This window comes from Drosophila bipectinata, unplaced genomic scaffold (assembly GCF_030179905.1).
Source record: "Drosophila bipectinata strain 14024-0381.07 unplaced genomic scaffold, DbipHiC1v2 scaffold_165, whole genome shotgun sequence".
Classification (NCBI taxonomy): Eukaryota; Metazoa; Arthropoda; class Insecta; order Diptera; family Drosophilidae; genus Drosophila; species Drosophila bipectinata.
This window is the reverse complement of record NW_027222805.1, coordinates 26094-42794: the sequence shown is the minus strand read 5'-3', so window position 1 is coordinate 42794 and position 16701 is coordinate 26094. Positions and strand designations below refer to the sequence as shown.

Sequence of the window (16701 nt, the reverse complement as noted above, 5' to 3'; positions counted from 1 at the left end):
ACCACAAAGCTTTTTTTAACTGAGATTTGAATAACTATTTTGATTTTACAGAACTTATTTTTAGGTTTAAAAGGTTAAAATAGGTTAGGTTTAAATATTTTTTTTCGAACGCTAGGATATATATTATAACTAAAATAAATCCAAGCATTTAAAAGCATGTTTTTTTTTATAAATAAGGAATTGTTTACAAAATAAACATTGAAATACACTGTTGTCATTATTTGGAAGATACATATATGAAGAACCAAAAATATGTCTGGTCTTGTGTGAGCAGCGGATCATCAAAATAATCATTTATTAATAATTTATAAATAATGTTATTATGATTTTTACAAAAGCGGCAAAGGGTCGAAGGGTCTTGTTATAAAAAAGTTGAATTACATTTCATTTTTTTTTTAATATACATATTGTCTATTGGAAACTAATTTATAAGTTGTATATTATTAAATAATATAGTAAATTGTGTATATATTGTCAAATAAAATTCATTAGTCCCAAGAACAAATTGTAGTTTATTTTTTGCGTTTTAATATGGTAACTAAAAGTTAAGTAAGAAAAGTTTATTGGTAATATGAACACATTCAGAATATAAATTACTAGCCTCAACGTATACCTTCGAGCTACCAGTGGAAAATATACAATCCATTTTTGAGACGAAAATGAATTTAGAATTTTTAAGATATGCAGAATGGGAAATAGATAAGATTTATTCTAATATTAAACATTTTAATTTACATTATTTTAGAAAAATAATATTTTTTAGTACGAAAACAGTTTCTTAATGTCAAATGAAAGTTCACATTTTATCCAGGAAAGGGTCATTTTAAAAGCTATATTTAAGCATGAATACTTCATAAAAATATAGTTACGTTTTGCATAGCTGGTAGTTGAAAGTTCAATTTAAGACTTTCAGTAGTAAATTAACAAAAAATACAACAATTTTATATTTTTAATGACGTTTTAATGCAAAATATTTAAGATATTAACGTAAACGTGCACTTTCGGGTACCCAAAAAAAAGTATCGAATCTATATACGGCAACTGAGAAAGGTTTTCCTCAAATTTTGAATATTTAAGATTCAAACGCAATTAAAACAAACATTAATTTTATTATCATAAGAACAAAATAATGAAAAATAATTACACCCTTTGAAAAAACATTTGTAACACAAATGAACTGTGCCAAACACATAGTCAAACTGCTCTCCTCCTCGATTCTCATCCGAACAAGGGACTTTGGATGTGGGTTCGCGGGCTATTTTTTGCATAAAAAAAGTTTATTTTTGTGAATAAAAATTTAAAGAATGTCTGATTCAGCAGTAGCTACATCCGCGTCTCCTGTGGCAGCTCCACCGGCGCCGGCTGAGAAGAAAGTAGCAGCCAAAAAGGCAACTGGATCTGCTGCCACAAAAGCGAAGAAGACCGCAGCACCACCATCGCATCCGCCAACTCAACAAATGGTAGACGCTTCAATTAAGAATTTGAAGGAGCGTGGGGGCTCCTCGCTTCTAGCAATCAAGAAGTACATCACTGCCACATACAAGTGCGATGCTCAGAAACTGGCTCCTTTCATCAAGAAGTACCTGAAGTCTGCTGTGGCCAATGGTAAGCTGATCCAGACGAAGGGAAAGGGTGCTTCTGGTTCCTTTAAATTATCGGCTTCAGCCAAAAAGGAGCCCAAGCCGAAGCCTTCTTCTGTTGAGAAAAAAACTAAAAGCAAGAAGGTATCGACCAAGAAGACCGGAGCCACGACTAAGAAGGCCGCGGGAGCTGCCGACAAGAAGCCGAAAACTAAAAAAGCCGTGGCTACCAAGAAGACAGCTGAAAAGAAGAAACCCGAGAAGGCCAAGGCAAAGGACGCTAAGAAGTCTGGTACCGTTAAGGCTAAAACAGTAGCAACAAAAGTGAAGCCATCATCGGCGAAACCAAAGGCAGCTAAAGCCCCAAAGGCTAAACCAGCTGCATCCGCTAAGCCCAAGAAGACGGTAAAGAAAGCACCAGCTCCTACTACCGCAAAGAAGCCGAAAGCTAAGACCACGGCAGCGAAAAAATAAATTGTGATAATGTGCATTATATTTGTACAGTTTCGCAATCGCAATTTTAGATTTCGATATCTAAAATTACATTAAACAAGCCCTTTTCAGGGCTACAATACATTTTTTAAAGAGAAAAAATATCAATTTTGCTTAGCTTGACATTTTAGAAGAGTATCTTAATCCTAATTGGATTCAAAATAGCAATCGTAATTTTGAAAATTGTATTAATATAAGAATATAATATATTATATAAATGCTAATACAGTATAAATATAAATTTCATCCATCCTAATTGGATTTAAAATAGCGATCGCGAATTGGCTATTTATAATATAGTATATTAATACTAAAACAACATAAATTAAATTTCAGTTTCTTACAAAAACGATTTCAAACAATTAATTTATTTACTTTTATTGAAAAATGGGTGTCTTTGATGAAATAATGTTGTGGCCCTGAAAAGGGCCTTTTTTCGATCATTCTGCCCATCAAGCGAGAAATCTACTTGGAGCTTGTATACTTGGTGACAGCCTTGGTTCCTTCACTGACGGCGTGCTTGGCCAACTCTCCAGGCAGGAGAAGGCGAACAGCCGTTTGGATTTCCCGACTGGTGATGGTCGAGCGCTTGTTGTAATGCGCCAGACGCGATGCCTCAGCAGCAATACGCTCAAAGATATCGTTCACGAAGCTGTTCATTATACTCATAGCTTTAGACGAAATTCCAGTGTCAGGGTGGACCTGCTTCAGAACCTTGTAGATGTAGATGGCATAGCTTTCCTTCCTCTTGCGCTTCTTCTTCTTATCGTTCTTGGTTATATTTTTCTGAGCTTTGCCAGCCTTCTTGGCTGCCTTTCCACTGGTTTTCGGCGGCATTATTACTTTAAAATTCACTTCACTTCCACTTATACCAAAGTTGGTGTTGGATCAGTTTTTAGTACTTTTATTCGAGCAGGGTTTTCAGGTCTGCTATTCAAAATGTTCATCAGAAACGACCTACCCCCAACGGAACGCAAAGGCAAACGCATAGGTATAAATTGGTGTTCCGAAGTTGTGTTCAATATTCGTGTGTGAAGTGAATAAACGTGAAGTAAAAAAATATGTCTGGCCGTGGCAAGGGTGGAAAAGTGAAGGGAAAGGCAAAGTCCCGATCGAATCGTGCTGGTCTTCAGTTTCCCGTTGGACGTATTCACCGTCTGCTCCGCAAAGGCAACTATGCTGAACGCGTTGGTGCCGGCGCTCCTGTTTATCTGGCTGCCGTTATGGAATACCTGGCAGCTGAAGTTCTCGAGTTAGCTGGCAATGCTGCCCGTGACAACAAGAAGACTAGGATCATTCCCCGTCATCTGCAGTTGGCCATTCGCAATGACGAGGAGTTGAACAAGCTGCTCTCTGGTGTCACCATTGCTCAGGGTGGCGTTCTGCCCAACATCCAGGCTGTCCTGTTGCCAAAGAAGACCGAGAAGAAGGCTTAAAGATTTAATTGCGGTCCTGTATCTTACCTGCTTGTACATAAACTCATATATAAACCCAAACGTCCTTTTCAGGACGACCAAACCATTTAAGAAGAATGCAAATTTTCATTAGAAATATTAGGCCAAGACAATAGTTTAAACAACAAAAAAATATTCTAAACAGATTTATTGGAGAAAAATGTATGTTTGTGGATACATTATGTATCTATGATAGAAATAAAAGTTGAAATTCCACTTACATATAAAATACAAGAATTTCGTATTTATTATTTGCGTGAAGTGTGATTGAAAAAAATATATGTATATATGAAGCTTCTTTTCTAGTAGTTTCTTTCTCTTTTTAAAATAAAACTTTTAGATTTAAGTCATATTGTGCGTTTTTATTGATTGTATAATACACATATATTAACGAATTGTATAAAGTACATACAATATATATTTTACTATAAGTGTAGACTTCAGTCCACTGGTGGGTGCCGCATGCCTTAAGCGTGCTGAATAATTAGATATATTTATTGTCTAATAGGCTAAGATATGTAGGTATTATTTAAAATTTATTTCTCTTTTTCTGTTAAAACAAATTGTGGTCCTGAAAAGGACCGATTGTATACATAGTTAAGTACAGGCTGTACAAAAATAATTTTAACCGCCAAAGCCGTATAGAGTGCGTCCTTGTCTCTTCAGGGCATAAACAACATCCATGGCCGTCACGGTCTTCCTTTTGGCGTGTTCGGTGTAGGTGACAGCATCGCGAATTACGTTCTCCAAAAACACTTTTAGAACTCCACGAGTTTCCTCGTAGATAAGACCAGAGATGCGCTTCACACCGCCACGACGAGCCAAACGACGGATAGCTGGCTTCGTAATACCCTGGATGTTATCACGCAAGACTTTGCGATGACGCTTAGCGCCACCTTTTCCCAGACCTTTGCCACCTTTACCGCGTCCAGTCATTTTTCAGTTTTGTTTATTAACGATACGACACTGCACGATAGTCACTGAAGAACTAACTTAACGCAGAAGGAGCCACCGCTCTTTATACCGATTCAACGAGAATTCGAAGAGTTCGGAGCGATATGCTTTTCCCGCTCTTCGTAAACCCAATAGACGAAATGGCATGTCGTTCTATCTCCCTCTTTTCAACCCTCGGCGTTTCTGGTATATAAAGAGGTAGCGAAACGGGCAGCACGTTTATTGTGTTATTAGAGGCGCGAAGAGAACAGTGAATTTGGAAATTGAAATGGCTCGTACAAAGCAGACTGCTCGTAAATCGACTGGTGGCAAGGCCCCACGCAAACAACTGGCTACAAAGGCCGCACGTAAAAGTGCGCCAGCCACCGGAGGAGTAAAGAAGCCCCATCGCTATCGCCCCGGAACTGTGGCTCTCCGTGAGATCCGTCGCTACCAGAAGAGTACTGAGCTGTTGATCCGTAAACTGCCATTCCAGCGGTTGGTGCGTGAAATAGCTCAGGATTTCAAGACAGATTTGCGCTTCCAGAGCTCTGCTGTGATGGCTTTGCAGGAAGCTAGCGAAGCCTATCTGGTTGGTCTGTTTGAAGATACCAATTTGTGCGCCATCCATGCTAAGCGTGTTACTATTATGCCCAAAGACATCCAGCTGGCCCGTCGTATCCGTGGAGAGCGCGCTTAAATTGAACAATTGTCAATTGGCAGCCCTTAAATTTAAACTAAAAAATCGGTCCTTTTCAGGACCACAAAGCTTTTTTTAACTGAGATTTGAATAACTATTTTGATTTTACAGAACTTATTTTTAGGTTTAAAAGGTTAAAATAGGTTAGGTTTAAATATTTTTTTTCGAACGCTAGGATATATATTATAACTAAAATAAATCCAAGCATTTAAAAGCATGTTTTTTTTTATAAATAAGGAATTGTTTACAAAATAAACATTGAAATACACTGTTGTCATTATTTGGAAGATACATATATGAAGAACCAAAAATATGTCTGGTCTTGTGTGAGCAGCGGATCATCAAAATAATCATTTATTAATAATTTATAAATAATGTTATTATGATTTTTACAAAAGCGGCAAAGGGTCGAAGGGTCTTGTTATAAAAAAGTTGAATTACATTTCATTTTTTTTTTTAATATACATATTGTCTATTGGAAACTAATTTATAAGTTGTATATTATTAAATAATATAGTAAATTGTGTATATATTGTCAAATGAAATTCATTAGTCCCAAGAACAAATTGTAGTTTATTTTTTGCGTTTTAATATGGTAACTAAAAGTTAAGTAAGAAAAGTTTATTGGTAATATGAACACATTCAGAATATAAATTACTAGCCTCAACGTATACCTTCGAGCTACCAGTGGAAAATATACAATCCATTTTTGAGACGAAAATGAATTTAGAATTTTTAAGATATGCTGAATGGGAAATAGATAAGATTTATTCTAATATTAAACATTTTAATTTATATTATTTTAGAAAAATAATATTTTTTAGTACGAAAACAGTTTCTTAATGTCAAATGAAAGTTCACATTTTATCCAGGAAAGGGTCATTTTAAAAGCTATATTTAAGTATGAATACTTCATAAAAATATAATTACGTTTTGCATAGCTGGTAGTTGAAAGTTCAATATAAGACTTTCAGTAGTAAATTAACAAAAAATACAACAATTTTATATTTTTAATGACGTTTTAATGCAAAATATTTAAGATATTAACGTAAACGTGCACTTTCGGGTACCCAAAAAAAAGTATCGAATCTATATACGGCAACTGAGAAAGGTTTTCCTCAAATTTTGAATATTTAAGATTCAAACGCAATTAAAAAAAACATTAATTTTATTATCATAAGAACAAAATAATGAAAAATAATTACACCCTTTGAAAAAACATTTGTAACACAAATGAACTGTGCCAAACACATAGTCAAACTGCTCTCCTCCTCGATTCTCATCCGAACAAGGGACTTTGGATGTGGGTTCGCGGGCTATTTTTTGCATAAAAAAAGTTTATTTTTGTGAATAAAGATTTAAAGAATGTCTGATTCAGCAGTAGCTACATCTGCGTCTCCTGTGGCAGCTCCACCGGCGCCGGCTGAGAAGAAAGTAGCAGCCAAAAAGGCAACTGGATCTGCTGCCACAAAAGCGAAGAAGATCGCAGCACCACCATCGCATCCGCCAACTCAACAAATGGTAGACGCTTCAATTAAGAATTTGAAGGAGCGTGGGGGCTCCTCGCTTCTAGCAATCAAGAAGTACATCACTGCCACATACAAGTGCGATGCTCAGAAACTGGCTCCTTTCATCAAGAAGTACCTGAAGTCTGCTGTGGCCAATGGTAAGCTGATCCAGACGAAGGGAAAGGGTGCTTCTGGTTCCTTTAAATTATCGGCTTCAGCCAAAAAGGAGCCCAAGCCGAAGCCTTCTTCTGTTGAGAAAACAACTAAAAGCAAGAAGGTATCGACCAAGAAGACCGGAGCCACCACTAAGAAGGCCGCGGGAGCTGCCGACAAGAAGCCGAAAACTAAAAAAGCCGTGGCTATCAAGAAGACAGCTGAAAAGAAGAAAACCGAGAAGGCCAAGGCAAAGGACGCTAAGAAGTCTGGTACCGTTAAGGCTAAAACAGTAGCAACAAAAGTGAAGCCATCATCGGCGAAACCAAAGGCAGCTAAAGCCCCAAAGGCTAAACCAGCTGCATCCGCTAAGCCCAAGAAGACGGTAAAGAAAGCACCAGCTCCTACTACCGCAAAGAAGCCGAAAGCTAAGACCACGGCAGCGAAAAAATAAATTGTGATAATGTGCATTATATTTGTACAGTTTCGCAATCGCAATTTTAGATTTCGATATCTAAAATTACATTAAACAAGCCCTTTTCAGGGCTACAATACATTTTTTAAAGAGAAAAAATATCAATTTTGCTTAGCTTGACATTTTAGAAGAGTATCTTAATCCTAATTGGATTCAAAATAGCAATCGTAATTTTGAAAATTGTATTAATATAAGAATATAATATATTATATAAATGCTAATACAGTATAAATATAAATTTCATCCATCCTAATTGGATTTAAAATAGCGATCGCGAATTGGCTATTTATAATATAGTATATTAATACTAAAACAACATAAATTAAATTTCAGTTTCTTACAAAAACGATTTCAAACAATTAATTTATTTACTTTTATTGAAAAATGGGTGTCTTTGATGAAATAATGTTGTGGCCCTGAAAAGGGCCTTTTTTCGATCATTCTGCCCATCAAGCGAGAAATCTACTTGGAGCTTGTATACTTGGTGACAGCCTTGGTTCCTTCACTGACGGCGTGCTTGGCCAACTCTCCAGGCAGGAGAAGGCGAACAGCCGTTTGGATTTCCCGACTGGTGATGGTCGAGCGCTTGTTGTAATGCGCCAGACGCGAGGCCTCAGCAGCAATACGCTCAAAGATATCGTTCACGAAGCTGTTCATTATACTCATAGCTTTAGACGAAATTCCAGTGTCAGGGTGGACCTGCTTCAGAACCTTGTAGATGTAGATGGCATAGCTTTCCTTCCTCTTGCGCTTCTTCTTCTTATCGTTCTTGGTTATATTTTTCTGAGCTTTGCCAGCCTTCTTGGCTGCCTTTCCACTGGTTTTCGGCGGCATTATTACTTTAAAATTCACTTCACTTCCACTTATACCAAAGTTGGTGTTGGATCAGTTTTTAGTACTTTTATTCGAGCAGGGTTTTCAGGTCTGCTATTCAAAATGTTCATCAGAAACGACCTACCCCCAACGGAACGTAAAGGCAAACGCATAGGTATAAATTGGTGTTCCTAAGTTGTGTTCAATATTCGTGTGTGAAGTGAATAAACGTGAAGTAAAAAAATATGTCTGGCCGTGGCAAGGGTGGAAAAGTGAAGGGAAAGGCAAAGTCCCGATCGAATCGTGCTGGTCTTCAGTTTCCCGTTGGACGTATTCACCGTCTGCTCCGCAAAGGCAACTATGCTGAACGCGTTGGTGCCGGCGCTCCTGTTTATCTGGCTGCCGTTATGGAATACCTGGCAGCTGAAGTTCTCGAGTTAGCTGGCAATGCTGCCCGTGACAACAAGAAGACTAGGATCATTCCCCGTCATCTGCAGTTGGCCATTCGCAATGACGAGGAGTTGAACAAGCTGCTCTCTGGTGTCACCATTGCTCAGGGTGGCGTTCTGCCCAACATCCAGGCTGTCCTGTTGCCAAAGAAGACCGAGAAGAAGGCTTAAAGATTTAATTGCGGTCCTGTATCTTACCTGCTTGTACATAAACTCATATATAAACCCAAACGTCCTTTTCAGGACGACCAAACCATTTAAGAAGAATGCAAATTTTCATTAGAAATATTAGGCCAAGACAATAGTTTAAACAACAAAAAAATATTCTAAACAGATTTATTGGAGAAAAATGTATGTTTGTGGATACATTATGTATCTATGATAGAAATAAAAGTTGAAATTCCACTTACATATAAAATACAAGAATTTCGTATTTATTATTTGCGTGAAGTGTGATTGAAAAAAATATATGTATATATGAAGCTTCTTTTCTAGTAGTTTCTTTCTCTTTTTAAAATAAAACTTTTAGATTTAAGTCATATTGTGCGTTTTTATTGATTGTATAATACACATATATTAACGAATTGTATAAAGTACATACAATATATATTTTACTATAAGTGTAGACTTCAGTCCACTGGTGGGTGCCGCATGCCTTAAGCGTGCTGAATAATTAGATATATTTATTGTCTAATAGGCTAAGATATGTAGGTATTATTTAAAATTTATTTCTCTTTTTCTGTTAAAACAAATTGTGGTCCTGAAAAGGACCGATTGTATACATAGTTAAGTACAGGCTGTACAAAAATAATTTTAACCGCCAAAGCCGTATAGAGTGCGTCCTTGTCTCTTCAGGGCATAAACAACATCCATGGCCGTCACGGTCTTCCTTTTGGCGTGTTCGGTGTAGGTGACAGCATCGCGAATTACGTTCTCCAAAAACACTTTTAGAACTCCACGAGTTTCCTCGTAGATAAGACCAGAGATGCGCTTCACACCGCCACGACGAGCCAAACGACGGATAGCTGGCTTCGTAATACCCTGGATGTTATCACGCAAGACTTTGCGATGACGCTTAGCGCCACCTTTTCCCAGACCTTTGCCACCTTTACCGCGTCCAGTCATTTTTCAGTTTTGTTTATTAACGATACGACACTGCACGATAGTCACTGAAGAACTAACTTAACGCAGAAGGAGCCACCGCTCTTTATACCGATTCAACGAGAATTCGAAGAGTTCGGAGCGATATGCTTTTCCCGCTCTTCGTAAACCCAATAGACGAAATGGCATGTCGTTCTATCTCCCTCTTTTCAACCCTCGGCGTTTCTGGTATATAAAGAGGTAGCGAAACGGGCAGCACGTTTATTGTGTTATTAGAGGCGCGAAGAGAACAGTGAATTTGGAAATTGAAATGGCTCGTACAAAGCAGACTGCTCGTAAATCGACTGGTGGCAAGGCCCCACGCAAACAACTGGCTACAAAGGCCGCACGTAAAAGTGCGCCAGCCACCGGAGGAGTAAAGAAGCCCCATCGCTATCGCCCCGGAACTGTGGCTCTCCGTGAGATCCGTCGCTACCAGAAGAGTACTGAGCTGTTGATCCGTAAACTGCCATTCCAGCGGTTGGTGCGTGAAATAGCTCAGGATTTCAAGACAGATTTGCGCTTCCAGAGCTCTGCTGTGATGGCTTTGCAGGAAGCTAGCGAAGCCTATCTGGTTGGTCTGTTTGAAGATACCAATTTGTGCGCCATCCATGCTAAGCGTGTTACTATTATGCCCAAAGACATCCAGCTGGCCCGTCGTATCCGTGGAGAGCGCGCTTAAATTGAACAATTGTCAATTGGCAGCCCTTAAATTTAAACTAAAAAATCGGTCCTTTTCAGGACCACAAAGCTTTTTTTAACTGAGATTTGAATAACTATTTTGATTTTACAGAACTTATTTTTAGGTTTAAAAGGTTAAAATAGGTTAGGTTTAAATATTTTTTTTCGAACGCTAGGATATATATTATAACTAAAATAAATCCAAGCATTTAAAAGCATGTTTTTTTTTATAAATAAGGAATTGTTTACAAAATAAACATTGAAATACACTGTTGTCATTATTTGGAAGATACATATATGAAGAACCAAAAATATGTCTGGTCTTGTGTGAGCAGCGGATCATCAAAATAATCATTTATTAATAATTTATAAATAATGTTATTATGATTTTTACAAAAGCGGCAAAGGGTCGAAGGGTCTTGTTATAAAAAAGTTGAATTACATTTCATTTTTTTTTTTAATATACATATTGTCTATTGGAAACTAATTTATAAGTTGTATATTATTAAATAATATAGTAAATTGTGTATATATTGTCAAATGAAATTCATTAGTCCCAAGAACAAATTGTAGTTTATTTTTTGCGTTTTAATATGGTAACTAAAAGTTAAGTAAGAAAAGTTTATTGGTAATATGAACACATTCAGAATATAAATTACTAGCCTCAACGTATACCTTCGAGCTACCAGTGGAAAATATACAATCCATTTTTGAGACGAAAATGAATTTAGAATTTGTAAGATATGCTGAATGGGAAATAGATAAGATTTATTCTAATATTAAACATTTTAATTTATATTATTTTAGAAAAATAATATTTTTTAGTACGAAAACAGTTTCTTAATGTCAAATGAAAGTTCACATTTTATCCAGGAAAGGGTCATTTTAAAAGCTATATTTAAGTATGAATACTTCATAAAAATATAATTACGTTTTGCATAGCTGGTAGTTGAAAGTTCAATATAAGACTTTCAGTAGTAAATTAACAAAAAATACAACAATTTTATATTTTTAATGACGTTTTAATGCAAAATATTTAAGATATTAACGTAAACGTGCACTTTCGGGTACCCAAAAAAAAGTATCGAATCTATATACGGCAACTGAGAAAGGTTTTCCTCAAATTTTGAATATTTAAGATTCAAACGCAATTAAAAAAAACATTAATTTTATTATCATAAGAACAAAATAATGAAAAATAATTACACCCTTTGAAAAAACATTTGTAACACAAATGAACTGTGCCAAACACATAGTCAAACTGCTCTCCTCCTCGATTCTCATCCGAACAAGGGACTTTGGATGTGGGTTCGCGGGCTATTTTTTGCATAAAAAAAGTTTATTTTTGTGAATAAAGATTTAAAGAATGTCTGATTCAGCAGTAGCTACATCTGCGTCTCCTGTGGCAGCTCCACCGGCGCCGGCTGAGAAGAAAGTAGCAGCCAAAAAGGCAACTGGATCTGCTGCCACAAAAGCGAAGAAGATCGCAGCACCACCATCGCATCCGCCAACTCAACAAATGGTAGACGCTTCAATTAAGAATTTGAAGGAGCGTGGGGGCTCCTCGCTTCTAGCAATCAAGAAGTACATCACTGCCACATACAAGTGCGATGCTCAGAAACTGGCTCCTTTCATCAAGAAGTACCTGAAGTCTGCTGTGGCCAATGGTAAGCTGATCCAGACGAAGGGAAAGGGTGCTTCTGGTTCCTTTAAATTATCGGCTTCAGCCAAAAAGGAGCCCAAGCCGAAGCCTTCTTCTGTTGAGAAAAAAACTAAAAGCAAGAAGGTATCGACCAAGAAGACCGGAGCCACCACTAAGAAGGCCGCGGGAGCTGCCGACAAGAAGCCGAAAACTAAAAAAGCCGTGGCTACCAAGAAGACAGCTGAAAAGAAGAAAACCGAGAAGGCCAAGGCAAAGGACGCTAAGAAGTCTGGTACCGTTAAGGCTAAAACAGTAGCAACAAAAGTGAAGCCATCATCGGCGAAACCAAAGGCAGCTAAAGCCCCAAAGGCTAAACCAGCTGCATCCGCTAAGCCCAAGAAGACGGTAAAGAAAGCACCAGCTCCTACTACCGCAAAGAAGCCGAAAGCTAAGACCACGGCAGCGAAAAAATAAATTGTGATAATGTGCATTATATTTGTACAGTTTCGCAATCGCAATTTTAGATTTCGATATCTAAAATTACATTAAACAAGCCCTTTTCAGGGCTACAATACATTTTTTAAAGAGAAAAAATATCAATTTTGCTTAGCTTGACATTTTAGAAGAGTATCTTAATCCTAATTGGATTCAAAATAGCAATCGTAATTTTGAAAATTGTATTAATATAAGAATATAATATATTATATAAATGCTAATACAGTATAAATATAAATTTCATCCATCCTAATTGGATTTAAAATAGCGATCGCGAATTGGCTATTTATAATATAGTATATTAATACTAAAACAACATAAATTAAATTTCAGTTTCTTACAAAAACGATTTCAAACAATTAATTTATTTACTTTTATTGAAAAATGGGTGTCTTTGATGAAATAATGTTGTGGCCCTGAAAAGGGCCTTTTTTCGATCATTCTGCCCATCAAGCGAGAAATCTACTTGGAGCTTGTATACTTGGTGACAGCCTTGGTTCCTTCACTGACGGCGTGCTTGGCCAACTCTCCAGGCAGGAGAAGGCGAACAGCCGTTTGGATTTCCCGACTGGTGATGGTCGAGCGCTTGTTGTAATGCGCCAGACGCGATGCCTCAGCAGCAATACGCTCAAAGATATCGTTCACGAAGCTGTTCATTATACTCATAGCTTTAGACGAAATTCCAGTGTCAGGGTGGACCTGCTTCAGAACCTTGTAGATGTAGATGGCATAGCTTTCCTTCCTCTTGCGCTTCTTCTTCTTATCGTTCTTGGTTATATTTTTCTGAGCTTTGCCAGCCTTCTTGGCTGCCTTTCCACTGGTTTTCGGCGGCATTATTACTTTAAAATTCACTTCACTTCCACTTATACCAAAGTTGGTGTTGGATCAGTTTTTAGTACTTTTATTCGAGCAGGGTTTTCAGGTCTGCTATTCAAAATGTTCATCAGAAACGACCTACCCCCAACGGAACGCAAAGGCAAACGCATAGGTATAAATTGGTGTTCCGAAGTTGTGTTCAATATTCGTGTGTGAAGTGAATAAACGTGAAGTAAAAAAATATGTCTGGCCGTGGCAAGGGTGGAAAAGTGAAGGGAAAGGCAAAGTCCCGATCGAATCGTGCTGGTCTTCAGTTTCCCGTTGGACGTATTCACCGTCTGCTCCGCAAAGGCAACTATGCTGAACGCGTTGGTGCCGGCGCTCCTGTTTATCTGGCTGCCGTTATGGAATACCTGGCAGCTGAAGTTCTCGAGTTAGCTGGCAATGCTGCCCGTGACAACAAGAAGACTAGGATCATTCCCCGTCATCTGCAGTTGGCCATTCGCAATGACGAGGAGTTGAACAAGCTGCTCTCTGGTGTCACCATTGCTCAGGGTGGCGTTCTGCCCAACATCCAGGCTGTCCTGTTGCCAAAGAAGACCGAGAAGAAGGCTTAAAGATTTAATTGCGGTCCTGTATCTTACCTGCTTGTACATAAACTCATATATAAACCCAAACGTCCTTTTCAGGACGACCAAACCATTTAAGAAGAATGCAAATTTTCATTAGAAATATTAGGCCAAGACAATAGTTTAAACAACAAAAAAATATTCTAAACAGATTTATTGGAGAAAAATGTATGTTTGTGGATACATTATGTATCTATGATAGAAATAAAAGTTGAAATTCCACTTACATATAAAATTCAAGAATTTCGTATTTATTATTTGCGTGAAGTGTGATTGAAAAAAATATATATATGAAGCTTCTTTTCTAGTAGTTTCTTTCTCTTTTTAAAATAAAACTTTTAGATTTAAGTCATATTGTGTGTTTTTATTGATTGTATAATACACATATATTAACGAATTGTATAAACTACAATATATATTTTACTATAAGTGTAGACTTCAGTCCACTGGTGGGTGCCGCATGCCTTAAGCGTGCTGAATAATTAGATATATTTATTGTCTAATAGGCTAAGATATGTAGGTATTATTTAAAATTTATTTCTCTTTTTCTGTTAAAACAAATTGTGGTCCTGAAAAGGACCGATTGTATACATAGTTAAGTACAGGCTGTACAAAAATAATTTTAACCGCCAAAGCCGTATAGAGTGCGTCCTTGTCTCTTCAGGGCATAAACAACATCCATGGCCGTCACGGTCTTCCTTTTGGCGTGTTCGGTGTAGGTGACAGCATCGCGAATTACGTTCTCCAAAAACACTTTTAGAACTCCACGAGTTTCCTCGTAGATAAGACCAGAGATGCGCTTCACACCGCCACGACGAGCCAAACGACGGATAGCTGGCTTCGTAATACCCTGGATGTTATCACGCAAGACTTTGCGATGACGCTTAGCGCCACCTTTTCCCAGACCTTTGCCACCTTTACCGCGTCCAGTCATTTTTCAGTTTTGTTTATTAACGATACGACACTTAGAGCTGGAAAACAATCGATGCCACTATCGATACTATCGATGGTTTTGGTATTTTGTGAACCATCGATTTTTTTTGGCACTATCGATTGTTTTCCGCAATTTTCTTGCATTTCTATGTATATTGTCTCAAAAGAAGAAGGTAAGTGGCTAAAGTATGTATTCTTAATTATTAAAATTATATACAATTTCTTCGATTTTATCAGGATAAGTGTTATAAGCGCAGTCGCGGTAAAGGTGGTGTTGGAGCTAGCTGTGGAAATTAATTGAAAAGTAAGTATTTAATGATTAATTCATGTCTACAAAATGTTGCGTTCATGTGCCCGCATACATGTACGCATTTTTAATATGCATTACACTGGTTTTTTTTTTCGTATAATTGACACGATTTACGTATATTTATTTATTTGTGTTTATTGTAGGTGGATCAACATGGAACTCAAGCGAAAGCGAGAAAATTCACTCGTGTGGCAGCATTTTCAAAAAACTGGAAATCAGAGTGCAACTTGCAAGCGGTGCTGTAAGATATATAAAACGTGTGGGAACACATCTACCCTGCTCGATCATCTGAAACGGGCACATCCAGACTATCTAAGCACAGAAAAGACTCCGTTGCCCAATGTTTTGGAAATATTTTTTGGTAAAGGATCAGTTCTACCCAAATGATTCGGCAAGAAAAGCTGAATTAGACAAAGATGTAATGTTTATGATTGCTCAAGATGTTCAGCCGTGGTTAATGATGTGGGGTTTCGAAGGCTAATTAATAAACTTGATCCATGGTATAAGTTACCCAGCAAGACGCACTTGAGGAATGTAGTTCTTCCATCTGAATACGCCAAACTAAAGCTGAAATGACAAACGGAATTGAGCTATGTTGAAAACTTAGCCATAACCACAGATTGCTGGACGTCCGGGGCCAATGAAGGGTATTTGACCGTTACCTGTCACTACATAAACAACAGCTTTGAGCTGAAATGTGTTGTTTTATCCACTGAAAAATTGTTAACGGCAACCAACCACACTGCGCCCAACATCGCAGATACACTTACTAGCGTCTTAAAAAGTTGGAACATTTTTCAAAAAGTTGTCACAATCGTGACAGACAACGACGCAACTATGAAAAAAGCTTGTGATCTAATGGCAATTAAACATATGCCTTGTGTTGCGCACACAATCAATTTGTTGGTTCAAGAGCTTCTAAAATCGGAATCTCTATTGCCGTTGCTGAACAAATGTAAAAGAATTGTCTCATTTTTTAAAAGCAGCTCAATGGCTTATGAGAAGCTAAAAGAAGCGCAGAAATGCAGTGCACCATACGGTGTGATACAAGAAGTGCCGACTCGCTGGAATAGCGCTTATCTAATGATTCAACGCACAATTTTAATAAAAGATGCTATTTCGTCAGTTCTTTTGTTGTTGCATAAAGCGCCGAGCCCATTGTTAGCTGACGAAATTCAAGTTTTGGAGGAAGTTTGCAGCATCTTAACACCTTTTTATGAGGCGACAAAACAAGTATCTGCTAGCAAGAGTACAACTATTTCATTAAGGGGAGGGTAAGGTCAAATCATGCGAAAAAAGCCATGTTTTTGTGATTTTTTTCCTGACGACACAGTTAAAATTTATTTATTCAACCAACGGTATATTAAAGTATGACATTAGAAGAATGTTTAATAAAATTTTTACAAAAAAATATTTAACAAGGAAAGCTAACTTCGGGCGGAGCCGAAGTTGATATACCCTTGCAGTTAAAACCGGATATATATCGCAAACATCGGAT

General features: G+C 37.5%; 14 protein-coding genes and 1 long non-coding RNA gene across 15 annotated transcripts; 9 read left to right on the top strand and 6 right to left on the bottom strand.

Annotated features, from left to right (window-relative positions):
• The first annotated feature begins 1274 nt into the window (after nucleotides 1–1274).
• On the top strand, nucleotides 1275–2143 carry LOC122321170 (histone H1-like). Its single transcript, XM_043210637.2, has one exon. The coding sequence runs from the start codon at nucleotides 1305–1307 to the stop codon at nucleotides 2052–2054; it is 750 nt and encodes a 249-aa protein (XP_043066572.2). The 5' UTR covers nucleotides 1275–1304; the 3' UTR covers nucleotides 2055–2143.
• A 265-nt stretch (nucleotides 2144–2408) lies between these two features.
• Nucleotides 2409–3086, bottom strand: LOC122321187 (histone H2B). Its single transcript, XM_043210654.2, has one exon. It carries the CDS (start codon nucleotides 2907–2909, stop codon nucleotides 2538–2540), a length of 372 nt encoding a protein of 123 aa, XP_043066589.1. The 5' UTR covers nucleotides 2910–3086; the 3' UTR covers nucleotides 2409–2537.
• On the top strand, nucleotides 3087–3582 carry LOC122321179 (histone H2A). Its single transcript, XM_043210646.2, has one exon. It carries the CDS (start codon nucleotides 3134–3136, stop codon nucleotides 3506–3508), a length of 375 nt encoding a protein of 124 aa, XP_043066581.1. The 5' UTR covers nucleotides 3087–3133; the 3' UTR covers nucleotides 3509–3582.
• Nucleotides 3583–4095: 513 nt separating this feature from the next.
• Nucleotides 4096–4504, bottom strand: LOC138927069 (histone H4). Its single transcript, XM_070282584.1, has one exon. The coding sequence runs from the start codon at nucleotides 4460–4462 to the stop codon at nucleotides 4151–4153; it is 312 nt and encodes a 103-aa protein (XP_070138685.1). The 5' UTR covers nucleotides 4463–4504; the 3' UTR covers nucleotides 4096–4150.
• Nucleotides 4505–4715: 211 nt separating this feature from the next.
• LOC122321175 (histone H3) lies at nucleotides 4716–5219 on the top strand. The gene has a single exon (XM_043210642.2). It carries the CDS (start codon nucleotides 4749–4751, stop codon nucleotides 5157–5159), a length of 411 nt encoding a protein of 136 aa, XP_043066577.1. The 5' UTR covers nucleotides 4716–4748; the 3' UTR covers nucleotides 5160–5219.
• A 1284-nt stretch (nucleotides 5220–6503) lies between these two features.
• Nucleotides 6504–7363, top strand: LOC122321174 (histone H1-like). The gene has a single exon (XM_043210641.2). It carries the CDS (start codon nucleotides 6525–6527, stop codon nucleotides 7272–7274), a length of 750 nt encoding a protein of 249 aa, XP_043066576.2. The 5' UTR covers nucleotides 6504–6524; the 3' UTR covers nucleotides 7275–7363.
• A 265-nt stretch (nucleotides 7364–7628) lies between these two features.
• LOC122321190 (histone H2B) lies at nucleotides 7629–8253 on the bottom strand. Its single transcript, XM_043210657.2, has one exon. The coding sequence runs from the start codon at nucleotides 8127–8129 to the stop codon at nucleotides 7758–7760; it is 372 nt and encodes a 123-aa protein (XP_043066592.1). The 5' UTR covers nucleotides 8130–8253; the 3' UTR covers nucleotides 7629–7757.
• A 77-nt stretch (nucleotides 8254–8330) lies between these two features.
• On the top strand, nucleotides 8331–8802 carry LOC122321183 (histone H2A). The gene has a single exon (XM_043210650.2). The coding sequence runs from the start codon at nucleotides 8354–8356 to the stop codon at nucleotides 8726–8728; it is 375 nt and encodes a 124-aa protein (XP_043066585.1). The 5' UTR covers nucleotides 8331–8353; the 3' UTR covers nucleotides 8729–8802.
• A 513-nt stretch (nucleotides 8803–9315) lies between these two features.
• Nucleotides 9316–9723, bottom strand: LOC138927068 (histone H4). The gene has a single exon (XM_070282583.1). The coding sequence runs from the start codon at nucleotides 9680–9682 to the stop codon at nucleotides 9371–9373; it is 312 nt and encodes a 103-aa protein (XP_070138684.1). The 5' UTR covers nucleotides 9683–9723; the 3' UTR covers nucleotides 9316–9370.
• Nucleotides 9724–9935: 212 nt separating this feature from the next.
• On the top strand, nucleotides 9936–10439 carry LOC122321177 (histone H3). The gene has a single exon (XM_043210644.2). The coding sequence runs from the start codon at nucleotides 9969–9971 to the stop codon at nucleotides 10377–10379; it is 411 nt and encodes a 136-aa protein (XP_043066579.1). The 5' UTR covers nucleotides 9936–9968; the 3' UTR covers nucleotides 10380–10439.
• A 1284-nt stretch (nucleotides 10440–11723) lies between these two features.
• LOC122321172 (histone H1-like) lies at nucleotides 11724–12583 on the top strand. Its single transcript, XM_043210639.2, has one exon. The coding sequence runs from the start codon at nucleotides 11745–11747 to the stop codon at nucleotides 12492–12494; it is 750 nt and encodes a 249-aa protein (XP_043066574.2). The 5' UTR covers nucleotides 11724–11744; the 3' UTR covers nucleotides 12495–12583.
• Nucleotides 12584–12848: 265 nt separating this feature from the next.
• Nucleotides 12849–13526, bottom strand: LOC122321186 (histone H2B). The gene has a single exon (XM_043210653.2). It carries the CDS (start codon nucleotides 13347–13349, stop codon nucleotides 12978–12980), a length of 372 nt encoding a protein of 123 aa, XP_043066588.1. The 5' UTR covers nucleotides 13350–13526; the 3' UTR covers nucleotides 12849–12977.
• Nucleotides 13527–14022, top strand: LOC122321182 (histone H2A). Its single transcript, XM_043210649.2, has one exon. It carries the CDS (start codon nucleotides 13574–13576, stop codon nucleotides 13946–13948), a length of 375 nt encoding a protein of 124 aa, XP_043066584.1. The 5' UTR covers nucleotides 13527–13573; the 3' UTR covers nucleotides 13949–14022.
• A 505-nt stretch (nucleotides 14023–14527) lies between these two features.
• Nucleotides 14528–14920, bottom strand: LOC138927075 (histone H4). The gene has a single exon (XM_070282592.1). The coding sequence runs from the start codon at nucleotides 14892–14894 to the stop codon at nucleotides 14583–14585; it is 312 nt and encodes a 103-aa protein (XP_070138693.1). The 5' UTR covers nucleotides 14895–14920; the 3' UTR covers nucleotides 14528–14582.
• A 106-nt stretch (nucleotides 14921–15026) lies between these two features.
• Nucleotides 15027–15648, top strand: LOC108126521 (uncharacterized). Its single transcript, XR_006245999.2, has 3 exons — nucleotides 15027–15066; nucleotides 15131–15197; nucleotides 15347–15648. It is a non-coding gene; the product is annotated as an uncharacterized lncRNA (long non-coding RNA).
• Nucleotides 15649–16701: the final 1053 nt, after the last annotated feature.